At 43.6% G+C, this 23228-nt stretch overlaps 3 protein-coding genes across 9 annotated transcripts in view; 1 reads left to right on the top strand and 2 right to left on the bottom strand.

The window, feature by feature from the left end:
* Positions 1 to 104: 104 nt before the first annotated feature.
* On the bottom strand, positions 105 to 7616 carry dnajc7 (DnaJ (Hsp40) homolog, subfamily C, member 7). Of its 2 annotated transcripts, XM_081711671.1 has the most exons (15): positions 7459 to 7576; positions 5776 to 5894; positions 5516 to 5604; positions 4901 to 5025; positions 4632 to 4745; positions 4385 to 4459; positions 4029 to 4147; positions 3748 to 3901; positions 3327 to 3491; positions 2718 to 2809; positions 2560 to 2633; positions 2272 to 2418; positions 1975 to 2124; positions 1720 to 1782; positions 105 to 1544 (listed from the first exon to the last, which is right to left on the bottom strand). In XM_081711671.1, exons 4-15 carry the CDS (start codon positions 5021 to 5023, stop codon positions 1507 to 1509), a joined length of 1314 nt encoding a protein of 437 aa, XP_081567797.1. In that variant the 5' UTR covers positions 5024 to 5025; positions 5516 to 5604; positions 5776 to 5894; positions 7459 to 7576; the 3' UTR covers positions 105 to 1506. The 2 variants fall into 2 exon arrangements, with proteins under 2 accessions (XP_081567797.1, XP_081567796.1); XM_081711670.1 differs by lacking the exon at positions 5776 to 5894 and having other exon boundaries at positions 7459 to 7616.
* Positions 7617 to 7977: 361 nt separating this feature from the next.
* Positions 7978 to 14641, top strand: nkiras2 (NFKB inhibitor interacting Ras-like 2). Of its 5 annotated transcripts, none has more exons than XM_081711673.1 (4): positions 7978 to 8068; positions 8639 to 8759; positions 10540 to 10781; positions 12698 to 14641. In XM_081711673.1, exons 2-4 carry the CDS (start codon positions 8666 to 8668, stop codon positions 12938 to 12940), a joined length of 579 nt encoding a protein of 192 aa, XP_081567799.1. In that variant the 5' UTR covers positions 7978 to 8068; positions 8639 to 8665; the 3' UTR covers positions 12941 to 14641. The 5 variants fall into 5 exon arrangements, 3 of the variants coding, with proteins under 3 accessions (XP_081567799.1, XP_081567798.1, XP_081567800.1); XR_014122953.1 differs by lacking the exon at positions 7978 to 8068 and adding an exon at positions 10862 to 12463 and having other exon boundaries at positions 8091 to 8759; positions 12698 to 12836; XR_014122952.1 differs by lacking the exon at positions 7978 to 8068 and adding an exon at positions 10862 to 12534 and having other exon boundaries at positions 8091 to 8759; positions 12698 to 12836.
* Positions 14642 to 16821: 2180 nt separating this feature from the next.
* The window catches only part of znf385c (zinc finger protein 385C), a 43252-nt gene continuing 36845 nt past the window's right edge, over positions 16822 to 23228 (bottom strand). Inside the window, exons 5-9 of one of the 2 annotated variants that reach the window (XM_035532976.2) lie at positions 22003 to 22281; positions 21553 to 21740; positions 20962 to 21063; positions 20774 to 20866; positions 16822 to 20476 (exon numbers count right to left, since the gene is read on the bottom strand). In XM_035532976.2, the coding sequence (XP_035388869.2) occupies positions 20249 to 20476; positions 20774 to 20866; positions 20962 to 21063; positions 21553 to 21740; positions 22003 to 22281 (890 nt within the window). In that variant the 3' untranslated portion in view covers positions 16822 to 20248. The remainder of the gene's footprint in view (positions 20477 to 20773; positions 20867 to 20961; positions 21064 to 21552; positions 21741 to 22002; positions 22282 to 23228) is intronic. The other variant, XM_035533004.2, reaches the window with a different exon arrangement.

Raw genomic sequence — 23228 nt, 5'->3', positions numbered from 1 at the left:
CACCAAAGGCAGTTTGACCTGCAGTTAATGCTGCAGAAACTTTAGAAAACAAATGTCAAGCGCACAACCATCAAAAACGGACAGGAAAAACATGCAGAGTCAAGTGAAGGGGAGAAAGAGAAAACAGCTAACTTTATTTACATGGCTATTTGAAAACGGTCCATAACGAAGACGGTTAACATGAGCCAGACAAATGTGGAGGTTCATGGACTGCGCCATAAGATCTTATGCGATAAGATTAAACTGAAGTGGAATTCAGGTTGTAGCCGAACAACGACTGATTATGGTGGCATGCAGGACAGACATTTGTGCAGGCAGCCAATTTCCGTAATTTCACTTTACAAAAACGTCCCAGAATGTCCTTTACTCGGTATTGTGCCTCGAGCTAGTTGCTCCAGATAACCGTCATCAGGTTGGATCAGCGCCGCTCCCCTGAACACAAGCACGGGGTACGGCCAAACCTTCACCACAGCACTCCTCACTGGCTCACATCTGGCTTGTGAAATTACAATAAATATTGATATTTTAAAAAGTGACTATTTCATAGTTAAAAAACAAAACAAAAACTAAAAAGTCATTGATCATCAACACAAAGAAACACTTTACATTCCAGTAAAATGTACAATGCAGCAACGGGTACATGGCAACATTGAAATATGAACCCTGCAGAGGGAGAAAACCACGAGGGGGCGCTCGAACACCCGTTCGCCGTGCTTCTGTATGCAGTAGTACGAGTTTAACCCCAGCCAGCGGAAGAACAAATGGGACTAATTTCTATGATATAATTTGCCCGAGGGAAGGAGCGTGTATTCACATCAGTGGTATAATTTGGCGTTGGAAAGGCGTGTGTAGTCACATCTATACCTTGGGAGCATGGGGGCAGTTTAGAAAAAGGTGAAAAATAACTTCACTTAATCTGCAAACTGTTATTACATTTGAACATTGGGAGATAAGTAATTCTGTTAAATTTATCCTGCTGACAAGTGTCGAGTTTCAGAAGCCAGACTGAGGGGAGAGTCCTGTGTGAATCCTGCACTGATGTACTGAACAGAGTAAGAGTCCCTGACAGAGGTGGATGTGGACTGTAGCACCTTACTTAAATGTACACCACATCTGAACAAAGTCTTGAAAAATGTTGGTTCAATGACCACACCATAAAAAAAACAAAACAAAACAAAAAAGGTCACCGTTTTATGGTGGTAATTATTTAACTAGGACCATTCTTTCATTTAAATTAATTATTTATACATAATTAAGCAGACTAAAGCTCCATATGAATTGGCAGGGGGGGGTTAGGACTTTAAAAAAAAGAAAAGGGGACCAGAGCGCTGTGCAGTGTGCTTTGAATGATCACATACTGGCCATAGTACCAGATCAAGTCAACTGCATGGGCTCAGGGTCCAAGTGAAGGTTAGTGGTCCATCATACTGCAGTAGGGGGTGGGACAGGGGCAGGGCAGTCTTAAGTTTGTGTGGGTCTACTGCATACATGCTGGAGAAGGTCCAGTTAGCCAAACTGGAAGAAGAAGTTTCCAGGTCCAGAAGCTACAGGAAAGAAAAAAAAAAAAAAAAAAGAGCAAGTCAATACAGAAAATCTACAATATTTGTTACGCCAGTTATGGCAATTATGACTGCTGTATACATAAGGACAAACTGATGACATCTAAGCAAAAGGTACATGAAGCCCAGGGCTGTGTGGGGTTTGGAGGGCATGTCTAACCTTCAAAACTAAATCCACCTGGTCCACCAAAGAACGCTTTGAAGATGTTGTTGGCATCAAAATCTGAAAGATTTTATAATATAATAATTATATAACAGGACCACAATAAGAACAATACACTTTTATTACTGAAATGAAGTGAACAACCCAAAAACGAATGGCTAGTGTATTCGTGCATTTGAATTTGATGTGAGAGACAGCTGTGTGAGTGTGTGACAGACCCATGTTAATGCATCGAGTGAGTGTGAGACAGACCCATGTTCATGTCGTCATCCTCCAGGTCATGGCCGCCGTCATAACGTGATTTCTTCTTGGGGTCAGAGAGCACAGTGAAGGCCTCACCCACTTCCTTAAACTTCTTCTCCTCCTCCTTCTGCACCTCTGCACTTGCTCCACTGTGCCGGTCTGGGGGGGGGGGGGGGGGGAGGAATTCCATCGATGGTATTAGACAGCATCCTGCATGAGTTGGTACTGTTTAACATGAACCTCCTCCTAGTACAAGTTGGTAGTGTTTAATATATTTATGAGATCTGTTTGCACGTGAGATTCTACCTGGATGGTGCATCAGGGCTCGTTTGCGATAAGCCTTCTTGATGTCATCTTCAGTGGCATTTTTTTCCACCCCTAAAACTTTATAATAATCTTTCCTTTTGCTCTTCTTCAGCTCCAGTTGTGCTGCCTTTAGCAGGTGCTTGTGTTCTGAAGGACAACAGAACAGCAGCAAGGCGTGAACTTAGTGCTGTACAAGCAAGTTCACTGGGACCTGCACTACCAGAACTCATACCTGTACAAGTAAACTAACCCTCACCCAGCAGGCATTCCTTTAACGCTACCCCTTACCTTTAGTTTTCTCTGTCTGGTACACCTTCTCATAGTCCCGCACAGCTTCCTCATACTGCTCTGTGTCCATGAAACTGTAGGGTTACAAATGGAGACAAGTGGCCTGAACACACACGTACACGTACACACACGCGCACGCACACACACACGTGCCTTACCACTGGGCTCTCCTTAAGTATGCTTTGATGTAGGACTCATCCAGTTTAATGGCCTTTGTACAGTCCTCTATGGCCTGCTCTAGTTTCTTCAACTGGAAGATAAGGGGGGGAGGGGGGAGAATTAATCATGAACCTGTTTTTACATGCGATATGATTTATAGTCCTAAAACTGCACACATGCCACAATCCAATGTACTTCTGAAAATCATTGATTCCAGTATAAGATGTTGCTCAGAATTCAAACACTGGACTAAAACCTCCAGCAAGAGAGAGAACAAAACCAAGCTTGGTTTATTCGTCACATACATAGTCATACACAGTATAACTCGCAGTGAAATGGTGGAGCAGTGAGCGTGAGCATCAGGCATCATGCCGTGGCTGTGCCAGTCCTCCTCTACTATAGCGTGGAGTGTAGTGGTGTCTGGCAGTGTGTGAGACTAGAACACCAAATGAGGACACACTCCAGTAATCCAGCGTGTTCTCACTGGTGCCTGTATAGGGTTAAAATAGCGCAGAGTCATCTGGTCAGCAGAGCGTCCAAGTCAGGGTTTCCTCTCCCCCCAGCTCACCCTGAAGCCTGCAGGAGGGGGGGTGGGGTTAAAGGCTCACCTTGGAGCCGACTGTGGCTCGGTTGCAATAGAGCTTGGCGTTGGTTTTGATGTTGTTGGGATCAATGGTCAGAGCGTCAGAGTAGAGCTCATAGGCCTCTTCAAAACCGCCTTCTTTAAACGCCTGGTTCCCCTCCTCCTTCTTAGCCTTCAGTGCTTTGGCATTCTGCAGTTAGCCAAAAAACAGAAAAACCATTCTTGACTACATTTGTACTCATGGAAAATAAATAAAAATAGATGTATCCAGAGCACCAGTGAAGGAGGAGTTAGACTATTCAAGTTAAGCTCTTGCTGTCCTCCAGTCATTACAACCTCGGGAGTGGGAGTAATTACTTCCTGCTACACAGGAAAGCATAACTAAGCATGTGACTACAGATGTGGGTAGAGAGACCGTGTGTATTTGATCAGTAGTACCGACTCACTCTACAGGCCAGGCGGGCCTTCTCATGATCGGGTGCCATGCGCAGTGCCTGAACGAAAAACTGCACAGCCTTGTCGATGCAGTCCTCATAATACAGACATAAGCCCCTCACATACAGCGCGTCGCCGTTCGTGGAGTCCATGCGCAAGATATCACTGCAGGAGGAGGTGTTTTGTAGGCGCCGTCAGTCTGGCCATTTTTAAAGGCTACTTTAGCTGACTTATACTAATCAGTCTACGAAGTAATAAAGGTAAATATTTTGTAATGCCATTATCTGGTTACCTGGCAACGGACTGGGCTTCTGTGTAGCGGCCAAGTAATGCCAGGCACTCTGCTTTCAGCACCTTAAACCTGTGGCACGCAGATGCCGACTCCAGTGCCCGATCCATACAGAACACCACCTACACACACACACACACACACACGCTGACTCCAGCACTCGATCCATACAGAACAGCATCTATACACACACATAGGCACTTGTGCGTGCGCGCGCGCGCGCGCACACACACACACACACACACACACACACACAGCCAGACAAACCCATACGAAACCCACCCACACACAGACAGATACACACACACAGACACATGGGAGTTGGAGAAATGGCCCTTTGCAGTATAAGGCTCACCCACCATTCTGAAGTCCCGTTTGTCAAAGCCGATCTCAGCCATTCGCTCATACTCCAGAATAGATTCTGCATTCTTCATCTGCAGGACACGGACAGACAGACACTTTTTGGTGGAAAAACTGGTATGAAATATAGTTTGAATTCGGTACCAATTCTAACAGCTACATGAATCCCTGATTGGCTACGCATTTGGTTCTCTTTGTGCTGCCTGGGTGTAGTGTGATTATCAGCACTGTGATAGGTTGCCATACCTCTTGCTGAGCCTGGCTGTTGTCGGGTTCCAGCTCCAGAACCTTCTGGAAACAGCGGCTGGCAGCCATAGCGTTGCCAAGCAACAGGTGGCATTTGCCCTCCCGTAAGTGACCCTGGGGGTTAGAGGGAGAGTGAATGACCACACTTGTGCACACACATATACACGCACGCACTACCCTACCCTGTGGCTGGGTAATTTATTAGTGTACATTATCATGGAAGTGCAACCACTGCTCAAAAGGTCAAAGTTAGCTTTTTGACCTCTGACCTTCATGAAGGCGTCATCCAGGCGCACGGCCTGCTGGGAATCCTCCAGTGCCTCCCTGTAGCGACTCAGCATCATCAGGGTGGCTGCGCGGTTGCCGTAATAACTGGCATTCTTTGGGCACATGTCTGGTAAAGGGAAAACAAAACTCTCAACTGTCCAATGACAAACCTGCAAAAATCCCACAGGAGCATCACAGGAAAACAGCACCAGAAGGGTTGGGAAAGTAGCACTCAGCCATTATACTTTTTGGTGTACACGGAACAAGGTCCCAAAAACAAGATGTTGCCATGGTGAAACATATATGAATTTATGAGAGAGAGAGCAAGAGAGGTTAATTTAACTCAAACAATCACACACAGCATTAAATCTATATGTGAGGTTGACTCTGTCACAAAAACCATTTCACTGCATACCATGTATAACTATGTACGTGAAACTTGAAACTGAACTGAAACTGTCTACAGACCATGCTAGTGTATGTGTCAGCATGGCAGTGAGCTACAGAAGAAAGCTTCAAACAGCAGCATGTGCATGTTTGTACTGGCAAATATGAAAATATGGAAAAACAATAGTGGAAGAGAAGAATGAGAGAACATGATACAGGGGGCTAGTTACCAATGGCCTTGGAGTAGTAGCTGAATGCTTCTGTGTAGTCCTTCTTTATGTAATGAGCATTGCCCTGCTCTTTGTATCCTTCAGCTTCCCTGGAGACATCACACATGCAGACATGACAAGCAGAGAACAAAGCAGAATGGGAATCAGAAATCAGGAATCTTCACTGCCCTTCACATTTACACAGTCAATGACAGCAGAAGCCAGATATCATGGTGGTGTGGAACAGATTTGCACATAGAGTCCAAACACACAGAACTCACTAGATCATGTGCTTCTGGACTGAGTGCTCTAGTCTGCATTCCAACATCACTCCAGCAACTGAATGAGGAGAATCCCTGCTACAGTGGAGACTCTCTGCTAAACTGTTGATCAGATTAGGCTCCAGACAGGTAAGCAAAAAAGAAACACCATGTTAATGGTGGTATAGAGGGGTTTGGGGGAGAGCTACCCAAGTCATGACTGCTAAACATAAAACCTGTCCTAGGTTCAGCAATGACATGACAACACATGACTGCGTAATTTGGTTAGCTTGTCCGCCACAACGCAAAGCAAAGCAGCTGTGGTGGTTTGGCAAGGGCATGTGTCTTGCTCAGTGCTTGGTCAGCAGGTTGAAGACAAGTGTAACAAATCAAAGAACATACAACTGGGTGACTGAACATGAATGTTGGTAGCATAGTTTTAGTTACTATACAAACATTAAACGCGGTATTAATTCAGACAGTGAAAGCATTCCAGTAAACGCCAAAGACATGTAGTCTGTGCCCATGAACCACCACCAAGACCACGACTTGTATCTAAGGTCACGTGGGTATATCACGTTTCTCAGCAGATTTCGCTGCAAGTGAACCTGATCTTCCCACTAACTAAACGTCACCCAGCTGTCGCCTAAGGGAGGTCACGTCCTCGTGGATTCCATTACATTCTCATGTGGGCACCTCTGCAAACGTTTGGCAATAGAAAGTTCTCGAGGTTTGTAGAGCATTTCGGTAATGGACCTAGATTAGCTAGCTGCGATGAACACAGCTAACGAGAATATCCCAACAGCTAATCAATCAACGAAGGAGCGAAAGCATGACGTCATTTGCACGACGATTAAATACTGATCAAATATTGCACTTAATTCTTATTCCGATTTCAGATTTCTAGCGCTATAGAATCCCCCCCACCAAACTTCTTTAGCTAGCTAAGATAGCGAGCTAGAGCTCGTAAAACGATGACGTGTAGAGAGGCTAATGATCTAGCATGTCTTTCAGAATAGAAGTAACGTTACAACCGAGAAAGTCGCGACTATTCAGAGATGCGATATGGCTCCATGTCTTTGAACGATAACCTCAATTTAACTCTAATCTAATTTTAACCTAATTACGGGATTTTGGTGCGTGTCTGACCACTGCCCAGGTGAGAAAATGCGGTCAACGATTGTATCACGCTGGGTAAAAGCCACAATAAATGCACAGAAAATGAAAGCTATAAAAGTAACCACCAAACAGTTGCTCAGACCGGGACACAGCCAAGATAAGATAGGTTAGCTCCCTAACGCTAGTTCCCTGCTCCTGGCATCCCCTACCCAGCAAACCGCGTACGTTTTGTAGCTAGCCTAGCTAGAGCTAATAATACGTCCAATAAAACAGTGGGAAACACTAAAGTGCTTACAGACAGCTGAAATAACCGATGAGAATGAAGTCGCAGGAAACAATAGACAGTCGCTCTGGCGACGATGTGGGATGTTTCACACATGAAAAAGAAAAGTCATATGCTCAGAGCCCGTTGGCTAGGCTAGGCTAGCACAGCGAGCCAGGCCAGACACCGGAATGTTCCGAGGTCTGTCATCGCATATGTGAAGATCACTCTGTGTCAACCGAATACAAAAGCCCCTTGGCATACTCAACGTGGCTTTATGTAATTGCTTAGGACTGGACTCGCTTGGTCGCTCTTCAAATTACCTTTCCAGCTCCTCATCGCTGAGCAACTCCATCTCCGGATCCGCAGACGCATCGTACCCCACAGTCGCCATTTTGCCGACCAGGGGCGGAGAGAGACGTGCGCGTGGAGATTCACGCGGAGGGTTGCTCCATCTTGTAGTGTCGGGGGTCCTCGTGCGCAGTCAGGCTACAATTTTAACACAAATTTGACAAATATGAGAAAAACACGTATACACCTAATTCTGGAACACAATAGATAAGTATATAATAATTTAATGATCCCAATAAACACCTGTGATATTTGACCATCTTATGCTACTCTGTCAAGTAAGTCAAAACTGTCAAATGCAAAATACACATATGTATTGGCATAATTCATGACAATAAAGCATTCAACTGGTTGCCACATACACTGATAACAGAAAGCAAAATACCATGCACAAGGGTGAACAATTAGTTATAAAAATAAGAACTATGGATAGTCTGAGACATGAAAATACAGGATCTTATTCTGTAGAACGCGGGAGAACGAGAGTTAGTTTAAACCCACCGGCTCCAGGCGAACTATTTCTGCTCTGCGTCATTTTTCGTCGACGATTTTCCGTCGGCATGTAAACAGGAAGCAGCGGCGGTGAGCATAGATTGTAGTTCGTATCTGCCACTTTTAACTGTATTTTCTACTGATCGCGTTATAGTGATCGAGTCGTTTTGTGTAACAATTGAACAGACTCTTATAGAAATCAAGACAAATGTTGTATTTGTTCAATTGCATGTGCTGTAGCAATTTAGCTAACCTATATCCAAAGCCCGAATAGCCCGCTAACATAGACAGCTAATAACAATATCATGATTGTGTTGTTTAAACCAGTTAACAAAAGGCGACAACCCTAACCCTAACTCGAGAAACATGGGTGTTCCGACAGCGCTGGCTTTGCCTGCTTATTATTTCTTAAAAGCACACAATGTTTAGCTCTTCTTTAAATGACACGCTGTGCGCAGTGTCCACAAAATTTCCTGCAAACCTGTTTGTCATACAAGAGTTGACCATTTCTTTAATATTGTTTTGATTTTTATTTTTCAATACCAGTTCCACAGTCGGTGTGGGAAACCTTCTCACTTTGCGTTTTTCGGATTAGTTCCCCAGTTTCTTTTCACAGACTTTGGGCTGAAAGTGATGCTCCGGTTCCTCCCTCTCTGTTAGTGTAACTGTGCAAGACTAAAGGTGACCATGGGAAAGAGCTGTAAGGTCGTAGTGTGTGGACTCGCATCTGTTGGAAAGACGGCGATACTTGAACAGTTACTGTATGCCAATCATGTTGCTGGTAAGAAATCATGTCTCATGTAGACCAGTGCGCACCGCTGTCTGTATATCTACCTTCCTGGAGAATTCAGTTCCTGATCCTCCCAGTCAGGTTGTTGGGACAGTGATTAACAGGACCGGGTATTATTAGAGCAGGTACAAAGTCTTTATTATCATTGTGAGTATAACAACATTTTGTTAACAGCCTCCATAAAGCAGCAAATTATACAAAATATACAGTAGAATATGTATATCCAAATACAAATGTACCTGGGTAGAAAGAAAGTAGATTCCAGTCTTTCAAAGTTCAAAATTCAAAGAGGTTTTATTGTCGTTTCAGCTATATACAAGTACACAGCAAAAACGAGGCAATGTTCCTCCAGGACCATGGTGCAACACAAAACAACAGTGCAACAGACAACATGCTACACAAGTGCAAACAGTCCAATATAGCGCAAAAATATCATTAAATAAACATTAAATAAACAATAATAAATACAGGACAGGACAAATACAAAATTAGTAGACAGTGCAATTATTTAGTCCAGTACACAGTACTGGGCATATGTAAAGTGAGTTGTGCATAGGAGTCAGTGACATGCTACACAAAACATAGCACACAGTTTCACAGTTGATATTTAAAACATAAATTACAGTTTAACATAAATGGCAGGGTGGTGAGTGAATCGAGATTACAGTATGAATTACAATTGACATAAACAGCAGTTTGAGAAATTAACTATTAGATGAGCTATACACAGGGAAGTTAGGGTTTGGGTTAACCTTTAACCCTAACCCTATACACAGGAAGGTAGAACTCAGGCTTGGTGGCCACTGCTTAAAGGGGTAAGTGTGCCCATTATACCATAACCCAACAAGATCTGTTTTCAGATATTTTTTAACTACATATTGGTTTTATTTTTATGGGATATCTACTGTAATGTAATCTAACATTAATGATTAGTGTCTTATACAAAATGTAATTAATTCGTAAAATATAAAAATAAGAAAAATGTGAAAAGCCAATATGGGCATAAATGGTACACAGTGTATATTTAAAATCTCATGTTTTTAATGTATTTTATTAGTTACACATTTTAATTACCTTCAAATAGGTTTAAAACAAATATTTGAATTATAAACTCTAGTTAATATAATGAATCCAGTAGTCTTTCTCTAAAATCATCAGTAAGGCAATGATTTAATCTTGTAACCAACAGTAATAGATTTAGTGTAGTGTTCATTTTATTGACAGTCAGCTAACTGATTTTAGAGTTTTCTGTTTGTTTTTCAACACCTTCCACCTTTTCTTTCAAAGCAGCTCATAAAAGGTTTGCTTTTAAAGCACCAATGTAGGGGGTACATGGGTCAGGGAACATGGTATTAATGGGTTAGGGTACGTGGTATTAATGGGGTAGGGTTAGGGCACATGGGTAAGGGAGCATGATATTAATGGGCACACTTTCCCTGTTGAGTTTTGTAGCATTATTTCCTATTTTTTTTTCAAGATATTTGGCTAATACAAAAGGCATGCAAACACTTGAAAAGGCATACTTTGATAATATTTCTGATGTTGTATGTTAATTATCAATTTGTAATAATCAGCTGCCATGAAATGTAAAACATGGCATTTATCTCACACTTTTATCCAGAGCAATTTTGACTGAACACAACTTGAGTAATTGAGGATTAAGGGTCTTGCTCAGGGGCCCAGCAGTGGCAACTTGGTGGTGGTGGGACTAGAACTGGCAACTTTCTGATTATTAGTTGAGTACCTTAACCACTGAGTTTGGACTTGACAGGTTCAGAGCCCCTGGAGACACTAGAGGACATTTACATCGGCTCGGTGGAGACTGACCGCGGCACCCGTGAGCAGTTGCGTTTCTATGACACGCGAGGTCTGCGCGACGGAGCAGAGTTCCCTCGCCATTACTTCAGTTTCGCAGACGGCTTTGTGCTCGTCTACAGCATCGACAGCAAGGAGTCCTTCAAACGCATGGAAGCACTGAAGAAAGAAATCGACCGCTGTCGTGACAAAAAGGAGGTGTGGTCTTTATAAAGGCTTTTAAAAAAACATTAACTGTAACAGACCTAGTGGGGTTCCTAAAATCTAGGACGTTTCAGGTGGAGGTCCTTTGTCAGCTGTGTAAGTGATTCTGAAGCTGTAGGAGGTCTACCCAGTTTCTGAAGAAGATTCCAAGGAGCAACTACGGCGTAATCTGTAAACTACAACTGTAACCTGACCCTAACCTGACCCTGAACTTGGTGTACAGTAACCTAACCCTGGTGTACTGTAACCTGACCTCGACCCTGGTGTACAATAACCTGACCCTGACCCTGATGTACTGCAACCTGACTCTAACCTGACCCTGACCCTGGTGTACAGTAACCTGACCCTGACCCTGGTGCACTGTAATCTGACCCTGACCCTGACCCTGACTCTGGTGACTTCTCCCTGACTCTGACCCTGGTTATACCGCCTAGATCTTCAGAAGCCTTTTATTTGTACAGTTGATGAAGAAAAACGTGATGAAGGAAAACGTATTGTGTACTACACACACACACACACACACACACACACGTGCATGTATGTATATGTACACACACATGTATGTATGTGTGACGCGGGCGGCATGGAGGAAGCAAGAGGAGAAGTTGCAACCTGCTTATTGGCCTCAGGACTTTCTATTGAGGTTGCCTGGTTGTCTTGTTTGGGAAGCACTTCCGATTGCAGGACGGTGCCCACTGCAGGATCTGTTTTTTTGCCCACAGCATTTGTGCATTGTGCGCATGCAGACATGGCAAACCTAGGGTGAGAGAGTGAGATAGGCAGGGTAGGAGAAAAAAGCTGATGCATTCAGTGTGTCCCTCCTTGGTGACGAGGAGGACACGAGGAGTCACATGGGTGATGTAACCTGGGCCTACTGGACCCCCATCCAGGGCCTGTACACTTAACGAAGAGGTCAGGGTGATGGCCTTGATACCTAGCCTCTTTGCGAAGCCTCAATCCTTAGTGGGGATGGTTGAATACCGATCGTAGTTCTCTGACAAATCCCGCATAATTGTTCATAAGCGGAGAATTGTTTGTGACCAATGCTGCACCCCATACGCATGCCTTTCTCGTAAGCCTCGAGATAACAAACGACACTTTTGCATGGTCGGACAGTCGCAGCTGGTGTCCGAAGAACAGCTCACACTGCACGATAAAACCTTTGCAGGTATCAGGGTCTCCTCAGTATGCCTCGGGGGAGGTGATCAACCCTTTAACTCCCTCATGTACCAGCGGGTTGATGGGGGAGCTCATTCTTTGCTCGGTACTCACTGACAGGCGGTTGATGTACTGGCCAAGCGACTGAACCATAGAGCGAACCTCCCCAATCTCCTGTCTATGCTGATCCTGTGCCGCCATCTGGACAGCCAGCAGGTGAACCCATTCAGGGCTCCTCGCTTCGCTTCCGGGTGGCTGCACAGTCTGTGACGCAGGCGGCACGGAGGAAGCGAAAGGTGAAGTTGCACCAACAGGTTCTTTATCCATTATGCTAAAATAGCGACGAGGAGTCTAGGTGGTCTCCAGGAACGGAGCAGCGTTACACCAGTAGACGAGCGTGGTCTTGACCGCTAATGTGCAGCACTGTCCATCCGAACCTGTGGGTGTATAAATATTGCGTAGGGTTAATGAAATGCAGGTGTCTCCTGTCAGAAGACAGGCGATTGCGAGCGTGGAAGGTAAGTGGTACAGTCCTGGTACAGTCCTGGTCTGGCGGAGGCATGTCCGGAGGGACCGGTCTACCATGACAGTATGTATGTATATGTACACACACACGTACATATGTATGTTTGTATGTTTGTATATGTACACATGTACGTATGTATGTATTTATGTATAGATACACACACACACGCACACACACACACACACATGCATGCATATCTAATCTTTCACTCTTTCTCTCTGCTTAGGTGACTATAGTGGTATTGGGGAATAAGTTGGACCTGGCAGAGCATAGGTTTATGGACAGCGAGGCAGCCCAGCAGTGGGCCCGGCAGGAGAAGGTCCGACTGTGGGAGGTGTCGGTGACTGACCGGCGCACACTCATCGAGCCCTTCGTCCACCTGGCCAGTAAAATGACCCAGCCACAGAGTAAATCCTCATTTCCTCTCAGCCGCAACAAAAACAAGAGCAGCGGTTCTGTAGATAGCTAGAGAAAGAAGGAGAGAGAGAGATGAAGAGAGGATGGAAGGAAAGATGAAGAGAGGATAGAGGGAGGGAGAGAGATGAGGAGATGGGGAGGAGTGGTGTCTATTATAACAATACTGTGCATGTAACAAATGAAAGTAAAGAGGGAGGTGTTATAACTGACAGATGCTGTAAAAATGTTTTATTTTGGTTTAGTTTGTCTATAACTGAGCACATGTTGGCATACTACATTCTTCCTCTACGTATGTGATCTTTTCCTACGTGATCTTGGTGTACATGATCCATATGCACGTGATCTTTGCATACTTGATCCGTATGCATGTGATCTTTGCATACGTGATCCATATGCACGTGATCTTTGCATACTTGATCCGTATGCATGTGATCTTTGCATACGTGACCTATACGTACGTAATCTTTATGTATTTGATCTTTACATATGTTAACTGCCATTTTTTTCCATTTGTGTGTTTGCATATTGCTTGTGAACCATATTAATATGTTAACAGTAACTATATGGTATAAGAATTATACAAGCTCAACCCTAATTCATCATGCATGTACAATAATGTATAAACACATATTTTTGAAATACACGTTATTATCAGGAGAATTCTGCTGAGAATATGTAAAACAGCAGTTGGCCATTTTAGGATTCTGTCAATGCCAATTTTCTGTTTCAGTAGTGATTAAAAATGCAACAGCTTTAAGCTATGAAAGGAAATCTGAGTTATTGGTCCCTCTGACACATTTATGTAGGAATTATTTCTTATGGTCTTATATCTCTGATGTAGATATTATGGTATTAGATATGTTATAAAGTTATGCAGTTTTTATAGTTATTTTAGACAGTTATTTTCTGCAATCATGGAAGTAAAAGAAACAATATAAATAATGTTGCTATCACAAATTGGACCAATGAAATATTTTTTTCTCAACAGAGGAGGTTTAGGGTACCAGTGGCCGTGGTAGCTCAGTGGTTAAGGTACTCAGCTTGTAATTGAAAGGTTGCCAGTTCAAGGCCCTCAACCCTCAATTGCTGAAGCCACTCAGCCATGATTTCAAGATGCTTTGAATAAAAGCGTCAGCAAAATGCCATAAGTGTAAATGTACCTTAACCCTAGTGAACCGAGGTGGGTTAGGGTGCATTAACCCTAGTGAACAGAGGAGAGTTGTGGTGCCTTAACCCTAGTGAACAGATGAGGGTTGTGGTGCCTTAACCCTAGTGAGGGTGGAAACTGATCGAATCGGGGGGTATTATAACTCAGCAGTCTGCGGGACAGTGAGCACAGCTAAGGTCCAGAGCTGCATCTCCCAGACTTCACCACCATGTCTGATATAACTGAATCAATTTTCTCCCCTTTAGTTACTGTACAACAGACTTGGGGTTTCCAATGAGATTTATTTGGGTTTTTTATGGTGCAGGTCTGCAGTGACCTTTCATTTCAAATTACACGATTTTTTTTTTCAGATGTGTTATTTCAAAACCCACGTTAATATTTCCCAATACTTTCTGTTACCACGAAAGTTTATTTGATGATATTTAAAGGAGTGTGGGGATGAGTTGACTGACTGCTAAACGAATGGTCAGACACAAATGCACAGGTAGCTGGTACGTTAAGCTTCGGTCGACGTTTATGTTTACTCTATGAATATCTTTTTTTCGCTTTGACATTTCTGAAGTAAAGCAATATAAAGTCTATAAAGTCTCCTCACGTTAATATCTCTCCCAATATTTTCCTTATAATTAACGTATTTTATATAAGTTATGTGATATGTGATCCTTGAAGGGGTGTGGTGATGAGGTGATTGACAGTTAATACTGACGTAAACCGTGAACGCCGTCAGTTATATTAATATTCACTTGCCATTTTAAACTTTTCACTGTTAAGAACGTTGACTATTCGATTTGACATTTTTGAAGTAAAGCAGGTAAAGCTAACTAGTTTGTCGAAAAGTCGCCGAAGCACTTGACATCTTTATTCCGGGTTGAGTATTAAAGTATTTTCGTAATGTCCCATTAAATTAAATAATGTGAACGATATCCTGTAATTAGCTAAAAGAAATCGTAATAGGCGATTATTAAGTATTTATTAAATATTTTGAAGGACTGAATATGGAAGCTATGGTTACGATACTTCATGTGAGGTCATTTAGAGTTTAATTTCAGAACGTGGCTGATGGAAATGAAGGCACATGTTTACTGGATCTGGACCATCATGAACCAGTAACTAATGAAGGCACATGTTTACTGGTTCTGGACCACTGTGAAGCAGTAACTAATGAAGACACATGTTTACTGGTTCTGGACCATCGTGAACCAGTAACTAGTGAAAGCACATGTTTACGGGTTCTGGACCATCGTGACGCAGTAACTATTGACGGCACATGTTTACTGCTTCTGGACCATTGTGAAGCAGTATCTAATGAAGGCACATGTTTACTGGTTCTGGACCATCGTGAAGCAGTAACTAATGAAGGCACATGTTTACTGGTTCTGGACCATCGTGAACCAGTAACTAATGAAGACACATGTTTACTGGTTCTGGAGCATCATGAACCAACATTAATGGATAAGAGGGGGCGTGCACTAATATGTGGGCGGGGTTTGGGTGGCAACACTGTTCTACCTACAGTCTTTACAGTGCATGCTCTGGCTTTTCATCTACTGCGCAAGCGCACCCAAGATGGCAGCTCCCGTCAGCCATCTTGGTGGCTTCAAAATTTCACAATGGGAGTCAACGGTGACGTACCGTTGAGTGTATATTCAGTGTACCGTGTAGTGTGTGGTTTATATCAGTGGAGAAATATAACAGAGGAGAAATATAACTGGAGAAATATAATAGAGGAGAAATGTAACAGTGGAGAAATGTAACAGTGGAGAAATATAACAGAGGAGAAATGTAACAGTGGAGAAATGTAACAGAGGAGAAATGTAACAGTGGAAAAATGTAACAGAGGAGAAATGTAACAGTGGAAAAATGTAACAGAGGAGAAATGTAGGAGGCAAAAGAGGCACCTGGCATGTGTTTTAGGAGTTAATTGATAGCTGATGGTTATAACCAGGAGTGTTATGACAGGTTAGAGTGCAGGCCTGCTCTGACACTGCAGCACTAGAGACACTCTGGCATAATGAGGAGGCGTCCTGCTCCTGTTAATAATAACAGTCCCACAAGGCCCAGAAACTACATGCACACTGCAGTGGTGGATGGATTCATTCATTTATTCTTTCTCTCCATTTTTACCTTGTGCTTTCTTGCATGTTCTCACTCACACTACAGAAAAATAGCAAATGAACAGTCAAGTGAGAATTTACTATTATTATCAGAGTAAATAGCATTAGTACAATGAACAAATCACAAATGCATTTCCATTCATGAATACTGGCCATGTCCCTTTTAGAGAATACCATGAAATTAGGAATCTCATCCAACCAACATATTGTAGAAATGTCTAATTACATACTGACAGTATATATACTAATTATACAGACACACACACACACACACACACACACACACACACACACACACACACACACACACACACACACACACACACACACACACACACACACCACTCAGTCCTGATGTCCTTATTACATAAAGGCATGTATGGGACACTGGACATCAAACACACACACACACTCAACACTCAGTCCTGATGACCTTATTACACAGAGGCATGTATGGGACACTGGACATCTTTTGTGCTTTCTGACCATGTGTTAATTATGGATGTGTTGAGTGTCTGTAAAGGATGAAGATACTCGTGTTAATAGAAACAGTGTTAAAGGTATGCATGGGTAATTTCTCACAATCACAGTCAGTTGTAGTGTCAAAAACATCTTATGAGAGCATATTAATAACAGAGAGTGCTTGTCCTGTTCACTTTACCCTGGCAGCTGGCACTTTTCAAACTCATTACACTTCCTGCAAAGTAAGACATTTCTAAAAGAGCTAGTGTGTGTGTGTGTGTGTGTGTGTGTGTGTGTGTGTGTGTGTGTGTGTGTGTGTGTGTGTGTGTGTGTGTGTGTGTGTGTGTGTGTGTGTAGAAATATACTGGAAAATGCCGTAGTCTGTCATGTCACTGCTGGCAATGGATGTTGCTATGGTTACCCCATGTCATACTAGACGTTCCATTACAGAGATTCAATCTCCGCAGAGTGCAAAATAAACCCAAGGAAATGTCACAGATCCTCTCTGACACTGTGCCAACAGTAACAAACTGTACAAAACCAGGAGAAGAAGGAAGGTAGAGAGACAAACAGAGTGAGATGGCCAGAGATACAGAAAGGTAAAGTCATGGCTAAATTTCCATTTTATATAAAAGGGAAAGTGTGTTCATTGTGATTCATTATGGCTATTACAGATCCAAAACATGGTTATTGCTTAAAATACTGAATCTGAAGGGGAAAATAAGCAAAAATGTTATTTAAATGTCCTAAAAAACAGCCAATCACATTAGTCAACATAGTCATTAGCACACAGAGGGCCCAGGTATCAACATCGCGATCACTGGTGAGTCCACAGTGTGCTTTGTAGATTTGGGAGAAATGTTACCAAACAACCGTTCTAGTTTCCCAAGCCTGAGTCCACTGCTCTGAAAGCCTGATATGAAAACAGTTGTTCACATTTAGCGCTTTGTTTCCAAGTGTGTTGGACACAGAGGAGGATGTGCAAACACACATATGCACAGAGACACATGCACAACCGGAGTAGCAGACCTTGTATGTTATCATTTTAACACAGCTGAGCTTGCCTTTATCCAGCGTCTGTTCCTTTTGAGTGAGCTCCAGTATGGCTGAATGTTAATTCTGTTCATGTGTGGAGCCAGACAGCTCCTGCAGGGGGTGCACTCTTCCCAAATGAAGCTGAACCAGGAGCCCTGAGCTGGCCCTGAGATTCATCTGTAACTACGTTCTGGAGCTAAAATGATCCAAATACACTAAGATAATTCATTTTTGTTCTCCTCATATAATCACACCAATCTCTCGCTCTCTCACACACACAAAGATTTTCTTCTTTTCTTTAGTACCAAGTTGTAAAAGCTAAATAGACCAACTCATTCTTGGCATATCTTAAGATATGTTCCAATATCTTTTTATGTATTAACAATAGAATTCTCTCAGACAGCAACTGCTCTTATCATAACAATAATGAATGTAATAAAGTCTCTAGATACTCTATTTTTAGAGTGACAGATAAACTTTGACCTAATATAGTTTTTTTTTAAGTAATCATAAAACTTTGTAAAACATCTTAACATTTCATAAGATGGAAAAAAATCAACAGACATGAAAGTACACATAGCCCACATAGACAGAGCAGAACCCATGACTGCAGATTCACAGAGAAGCATACCCAGCCCAAGAGTTTGGGATCGGGTAACCCTAGGGTCAGGGTTCAGGATAGAGTTCAGGTAACCCTAGGGTTAGAGATCAGGTAACCCTAGGGTTAGGGTTCGGGATAGGGTTCAGGTAACCCTAGCCCCATGTATCACAAACAAGCAGCACAGCACTGAAACAGGTCCTGGACAAGCCAGAAAAAGGGGTGCTTGACCATGCTGCAGACCAAGTACAGCAGGGGGCACTGTTGCATTAGTGACGCTCAGTGGAGCACGTAAGAGCAAATGAGGTCACAGGTTCAGGACTGTGGCTGGTATTTGTTACACACACTTGTGTATGTGTGAACACAGACACCCACACACACATACAGGCACGCACACAGGCACCCACACAGGCACACACTGAGAGAGAGCTGAGATCTTAATCAAGGGATGAGGCTGATTTTGACTGGCAGGGTGACCTTTGTGAGACTTTAATGAGACAATGCTGAGAGCCAAATGAAAGGCCACATGAACCAGCAAGTACTCCATAATCATCCATGTGTGTGTGTGACTGTGTGCGTGTGTGTGTATGTACATACATCTGCCTGACTCACAAAATCTTCTAATCTATGCAGAAGAAATTGGAGCCCTAATTGTGAGTGTGTGTGTGTGTGCACGTCTGTGTGTGTTAGCAATCAGCACTGATTCTCCTGTAAATTGTGATTTCAGTCTGTTACACTTGCATTCAGTGTAACCCCTGATGATTACCTATGATGCAAAGTGGCAGCTCTTCTGGTGTCCTGGAGCAAAAACATGTTTGTTCAAGTTGAAAAACTGAAAATGAAGGCACACACTTATTAAAAATGTGAAAACATAAAAACATATTTATGATGCACTGAGTAAAGGGATGTTTGCATTATACTTAACTAAAGTTTAGCTCTAGGTCTCTAATATTATTCTTCTAATAATTTACACAATAAAAACCTATGATTAATGTTTTATAAAATCATATACTGTCCCCGCCAGAGGTGAAACTCATCACCATGCCTGGCCAAATTTCCCAGGAGTCATGCTCTAGCAGTCAAGCCCTCAGTGGAGGACTGGAGGAATGTGGGCGGGTCAATGAGATCTTTGGGGCCCCTCCCACAGCCTGGAGGTGTGTGCACTCCCACAGCCCAGGGGTGTGTGCATTCACTCTCCTCCCACAGCCCAGGGTTGTGTGCACTCCCACAGCCCGGGGGTGTGTGCAATCACTCTCCTCCCAAAGCCCGGGGGTGTGTGCATTCCCACAGCCCAGGGGTGTGTGCACTCCCACAGCCCGGGGGTGTGTGCAATCACTCTCCTCCCAAAGCCCGGGGGTGTGTGCACTCACTCTCCTTCTGCATTTCCGCTGTCTGTCGTTGTCTTCCTCTCTCTTGTCTCTCATTCTCTTCCTCTCTGACTTCTACCACTCTGTGCATAGTTCACGAGTCACCTTCTCAGAAGGGTCACAGTCTTATAGGAGAGTTCAGGAGGTGTGTGTGTGTGTGTGTGTGTGTGTGTGTGTGTGTGTGTGTGTGTATCAGTTTTAGAATTTTCAAGAGTGTTGTATGTCAGTTTATTGTATGTACATGTTTCACACTATAACAAAGTTTATTTGTATAGAGTTTATTCATGTATTGTGTATGTGCGTGTGTGTGTGTGTGTGTGTGTGTGTGTGTGTAAGTATGTGCATGCTTTAATAAGGTGAGAAGACAATAGGGGTGTGTGTGCATGTGTATGTGTGTATGTGTGTGTGTGTGTGTGTGTGTGTGTGTGTGTGTAAGTATGTGCATGCTTTAATAAGGTGAGAAGATAATAGGGGTGTGTGTGCGTGTATGTGTGTGTGTGTGCGTGTAAGTATGTACATGCTTTAATAAGGTGAGAAGACAATAGGGGTGTGTGTGTGCATGTGTATGTGTGTGTGCGTGTGTGTGTGTGTGTGTGTGTGTAAGTATGTGCATGCTTTAATAAGGTGAGAAGATAATAGGGGTGTGTGTGGCCCGAAGTGGTCCTGGTGCAGGCCGAAAGAGGGCGGGGCCTAGGATTGGTGTCTGAATAAATGTGGCACCAGCTGGGTGCCGGAGTGCGAGTGGATTGGCTGCCACTGTGCAAAGAGTGGGTGGAGTTATAGGGGTTGGCAGGAAGCTGGTTGACAAGTTTTTAGTCAGTTGCTTCTGTAGTGCCAGCTTGGTCTACAAGAGATTAGGAGAGAGATTGTGAGAATGAGATAAGACAAGAAATTACCCCAACCAATAGAAATGTCAGTCACGTCACGTCACGGAAGGGTAATCCAAAGGGAACAGTGACGCAAAAAAAGCTTGCATAGCAGAAAAAAAAATTTCCTAACCTTATTTCAGAGTCAAATGGAAAATCAGATACAAATGAAAAAGTGAAATACTGAAAAGTTTAAAAGCTGTCTGTATTTTAACACATTATGGTTTTACAAATGTTCATAGAATGTAAAACTGGTCTTGTGAGTCATCACTTACCTGTGAAGCCAAAGGGGACAGACTGTACTGGTTAAAGACTTTCTTCATGGCGGACACAGCTCCTCCAGCACAGCTACTCCACCTGACACTCTGCTAAAAGAAGAACTGTAATGAAAACCATGAGAACCGGGGTGTGTGTGTATGCGTATGTGTGTATGCGTGTGTGTGTGTGTCTGTGTGTGTCTCACCAGTACTCCTGAGGTAGGGTTCGGGTTCTTGCTGTGTGGACTGTATTTGGGCTTTGGTGTCTTTCCTGCCAGTCTGTCTTTGTGTCTGCGACTGTTCATGTGCTACATTTACAACAAACATACCATAAGGGTTAGGGTTAGGGTTAACCCATATATAAGTCATTAAACATACTGTAAGGTTTAGGGTTGAGGTTAGAAAGTCATAAATATACTTCACTATAACAACACTACTTGTGATCCAGTAGAATCTTTGATGTATGAAGTATATGTATGAAGGGAATCCTTGGCCTTGGTGATCTGTAGGCAGGGCTTAACCCACTCTAACCCATTGTAACCCACTGTTACTCACTATTACCCACTGTAACCCGCTGTAACACACTGTTACCCACTGTAACACACTTTTACCCACTGTTACCCACTGTAACACTTTTTTAGGTTTAATATTTAACTGGTAATATTTGCAGGCCATGACTAACAGCTAGAGAGACCTAAGGAATAGGAATTAACACCTAATTAACTAAGGCTGAGGGGCCATTGCCTTCAAGTTCTGCAAAACAGGCTTTTCTTGTGAATGAGTGCGTATGTATGCACCTGGTTGAGTTGGGTCTCAGAGTTGACGCGAATCTCACATACTTCACACTGGAAGTTCTTGCTGGCCACACCCAAGCTGCCTTTATTGGCCAATCGCTTGCTTTTACACATGGCACGGGAGGACAGCACCTTTCCCCGTCGTCGTGGCAATATGCTCTGTCCCTCCATTATCAGTTTGTGTTTGGTACCTGTGGAAAGACCATGAGGCCATGTAGAAGACTAACAACACACCTACACATATACACACTAACACATACACACACACACACACACATGCACACACACTCTCCAACACACACCAACACTTATACACATACACTCACAACAACACCCACAACCCTCCGCCTCACCAACACCCATACACACAGTCACATCAACACCCACACTCTCACATACTCACATACACACACACACACACACACACACACACACACACATACACACACATACCGCTGTTGTGGGCCTCCAGCTGGGTGACTGAGTTGACTGTCACCTTGCAGACTGGGCAGTATAGATGCTGCTTGGTCCGCCTTGGGTCCTTATCTCCTAGCGCGTCCTCTGCAGGGCTGCCCTGCTGGATGCTCGTTTCCCTGCTGGTGTCTGATTGCTGGGAGACGAAAGAAGAGTCCAGCACATCGGCAGACGACACCTCGGACATGGGAGTCAGAGCCACGGAGCTGGGCTGAGTATCGTCCAGCTTCACCACAGAGGCAGAATCACAAAGCAACTCTAAAGAGAGAGAGAGAGAGAGGAGAGAGAGAGAGAGAGAGAGAGAGAGAGAGAAAGAGAGAGGGAGAGAGAGAGAGAGAGAGAGAGAGAGAGAGAGAGAGAGAGAGAGAGAGAGAGAGAGAGATCCCTCCATCACTGAACAGATCCCTTTGGCTCCCCTGAGCTCTCACTAGCTCTGCCTCTGAGACCTCCCCTCTCCCCCCCTTGATTTCCAGGGCCACTCCCTTACCTCTCCACTCCCTTACCTCTCCACTCCCTTACCTCTCCACTCCTACCTCTCCACTCCCTTACCTCTCCATTCACTTACCTCCCCACTCCCTTACCTCTCCACTCCTACCTCTCCACTCCCTTACCTCTCCATTCACTTACCTCCCCACTCCCTTACCTCTCCACTCCTACCTCTCCACTCCCTTACCTCTCCATTCACTTACCTCCCCACTCCCTTACCTCTCCACTCCTACCTCTCCACTCCCTTACCTCTCCATTCACTTACCTCTCCACTCCCTTACCTCTCCATTCACTTACCTCTCCACTCCCTTACCTCTCCACTCCCTTACTTGCTAAAGTAATTGTGAGAACATGGTATGTTTTTTAAAAAGGGACCCCACTCACCCCCTCAACAACTGGGAAACATGGAGGCATGTGCTTGTTGCTGTAGCTGGATCACTTCATTAAATGTTAACTAAGTAGCATATTGTTCTGCTATCTAATGAGCTTCAACTAGCAGGGGAAAACAACCCAGCTAAAATACTGAGGTGAATTTATAGAGGTGATTAAAAAAACAACACAATTTTAATGGATTAATAGTATAATAGTATATAGTAATAGTATAATCTCCTAATCTGGATCCTGAGAAGAACGCTCTGTTGCTGGGCAGATAAGACGGTAGGGAGCAAAACAACCCCCTTTTCAGAGTTGTTTTGCTAGTTTGTGAATGCTGAGAGTAA

Source organism: Electrophorus electricus, chromosome 3, assembly GCF_041902795.1.
Source record: "Electrophorus electricus isolate QZ-2024a chromosome 3, ASM4190279v1, whole genome shotgun sequence".
In the NCBI taxonomy this organism is placed as follows: domain Eukaryota; kingdom Metazoa; phylum Chordata; class Actinopteri; order Gymnotiformes; family Gymnotidae; genus Electrophorus; species Electrophorus electricus.
This window is presented reverse-complemented; position numbering and strand designations above follow the sequence as displayed.

Coding starts and splice junctions, on each gene's coding strand:
- dnajc7 (XM_081711670.1), bottom strand. CDS start 7,529: ATGGCGACTGTGGGGTACGATGCGTCTGCGGATCCGGAGATGGAGTTG. Junction 4,148..4,384: donor ACAAACGGGACTTCAGAATG/GTGGGTGAGCCT, acceptor GTGTGTGTGTAG/GTGGTGTTCTGTATGGATCG. Junction 2,810..3,326: donor GAGCCACAGTCGGCTCCAAG/GTGAGCCTTTAA, acceptor CTTATCTTCCAG/TTGAAGAAACTAGAGCAGGC.
- nkiras2 (XM_081711673.1), top strand. CDS start 8,666: ATGGGAAAGAGCTGTAAGGTCGTAGTGTGTGGACTCGCATCTGTTGGA. Junction 8,760..10,539: donor GTATGCCAATCATGTTGCTG/GTAAGAAATCAT, acceptor TGGACTTGACAG/GTTCAGAGCCCCTGGAGACA. Junction 10,782..12,697: donor GCTGTCGTGACAAAAAGGAG/GTGTGGTCTTTA, acceptor CTCTCTGCTTAG/GTGACTATAGTGGTATTGGG.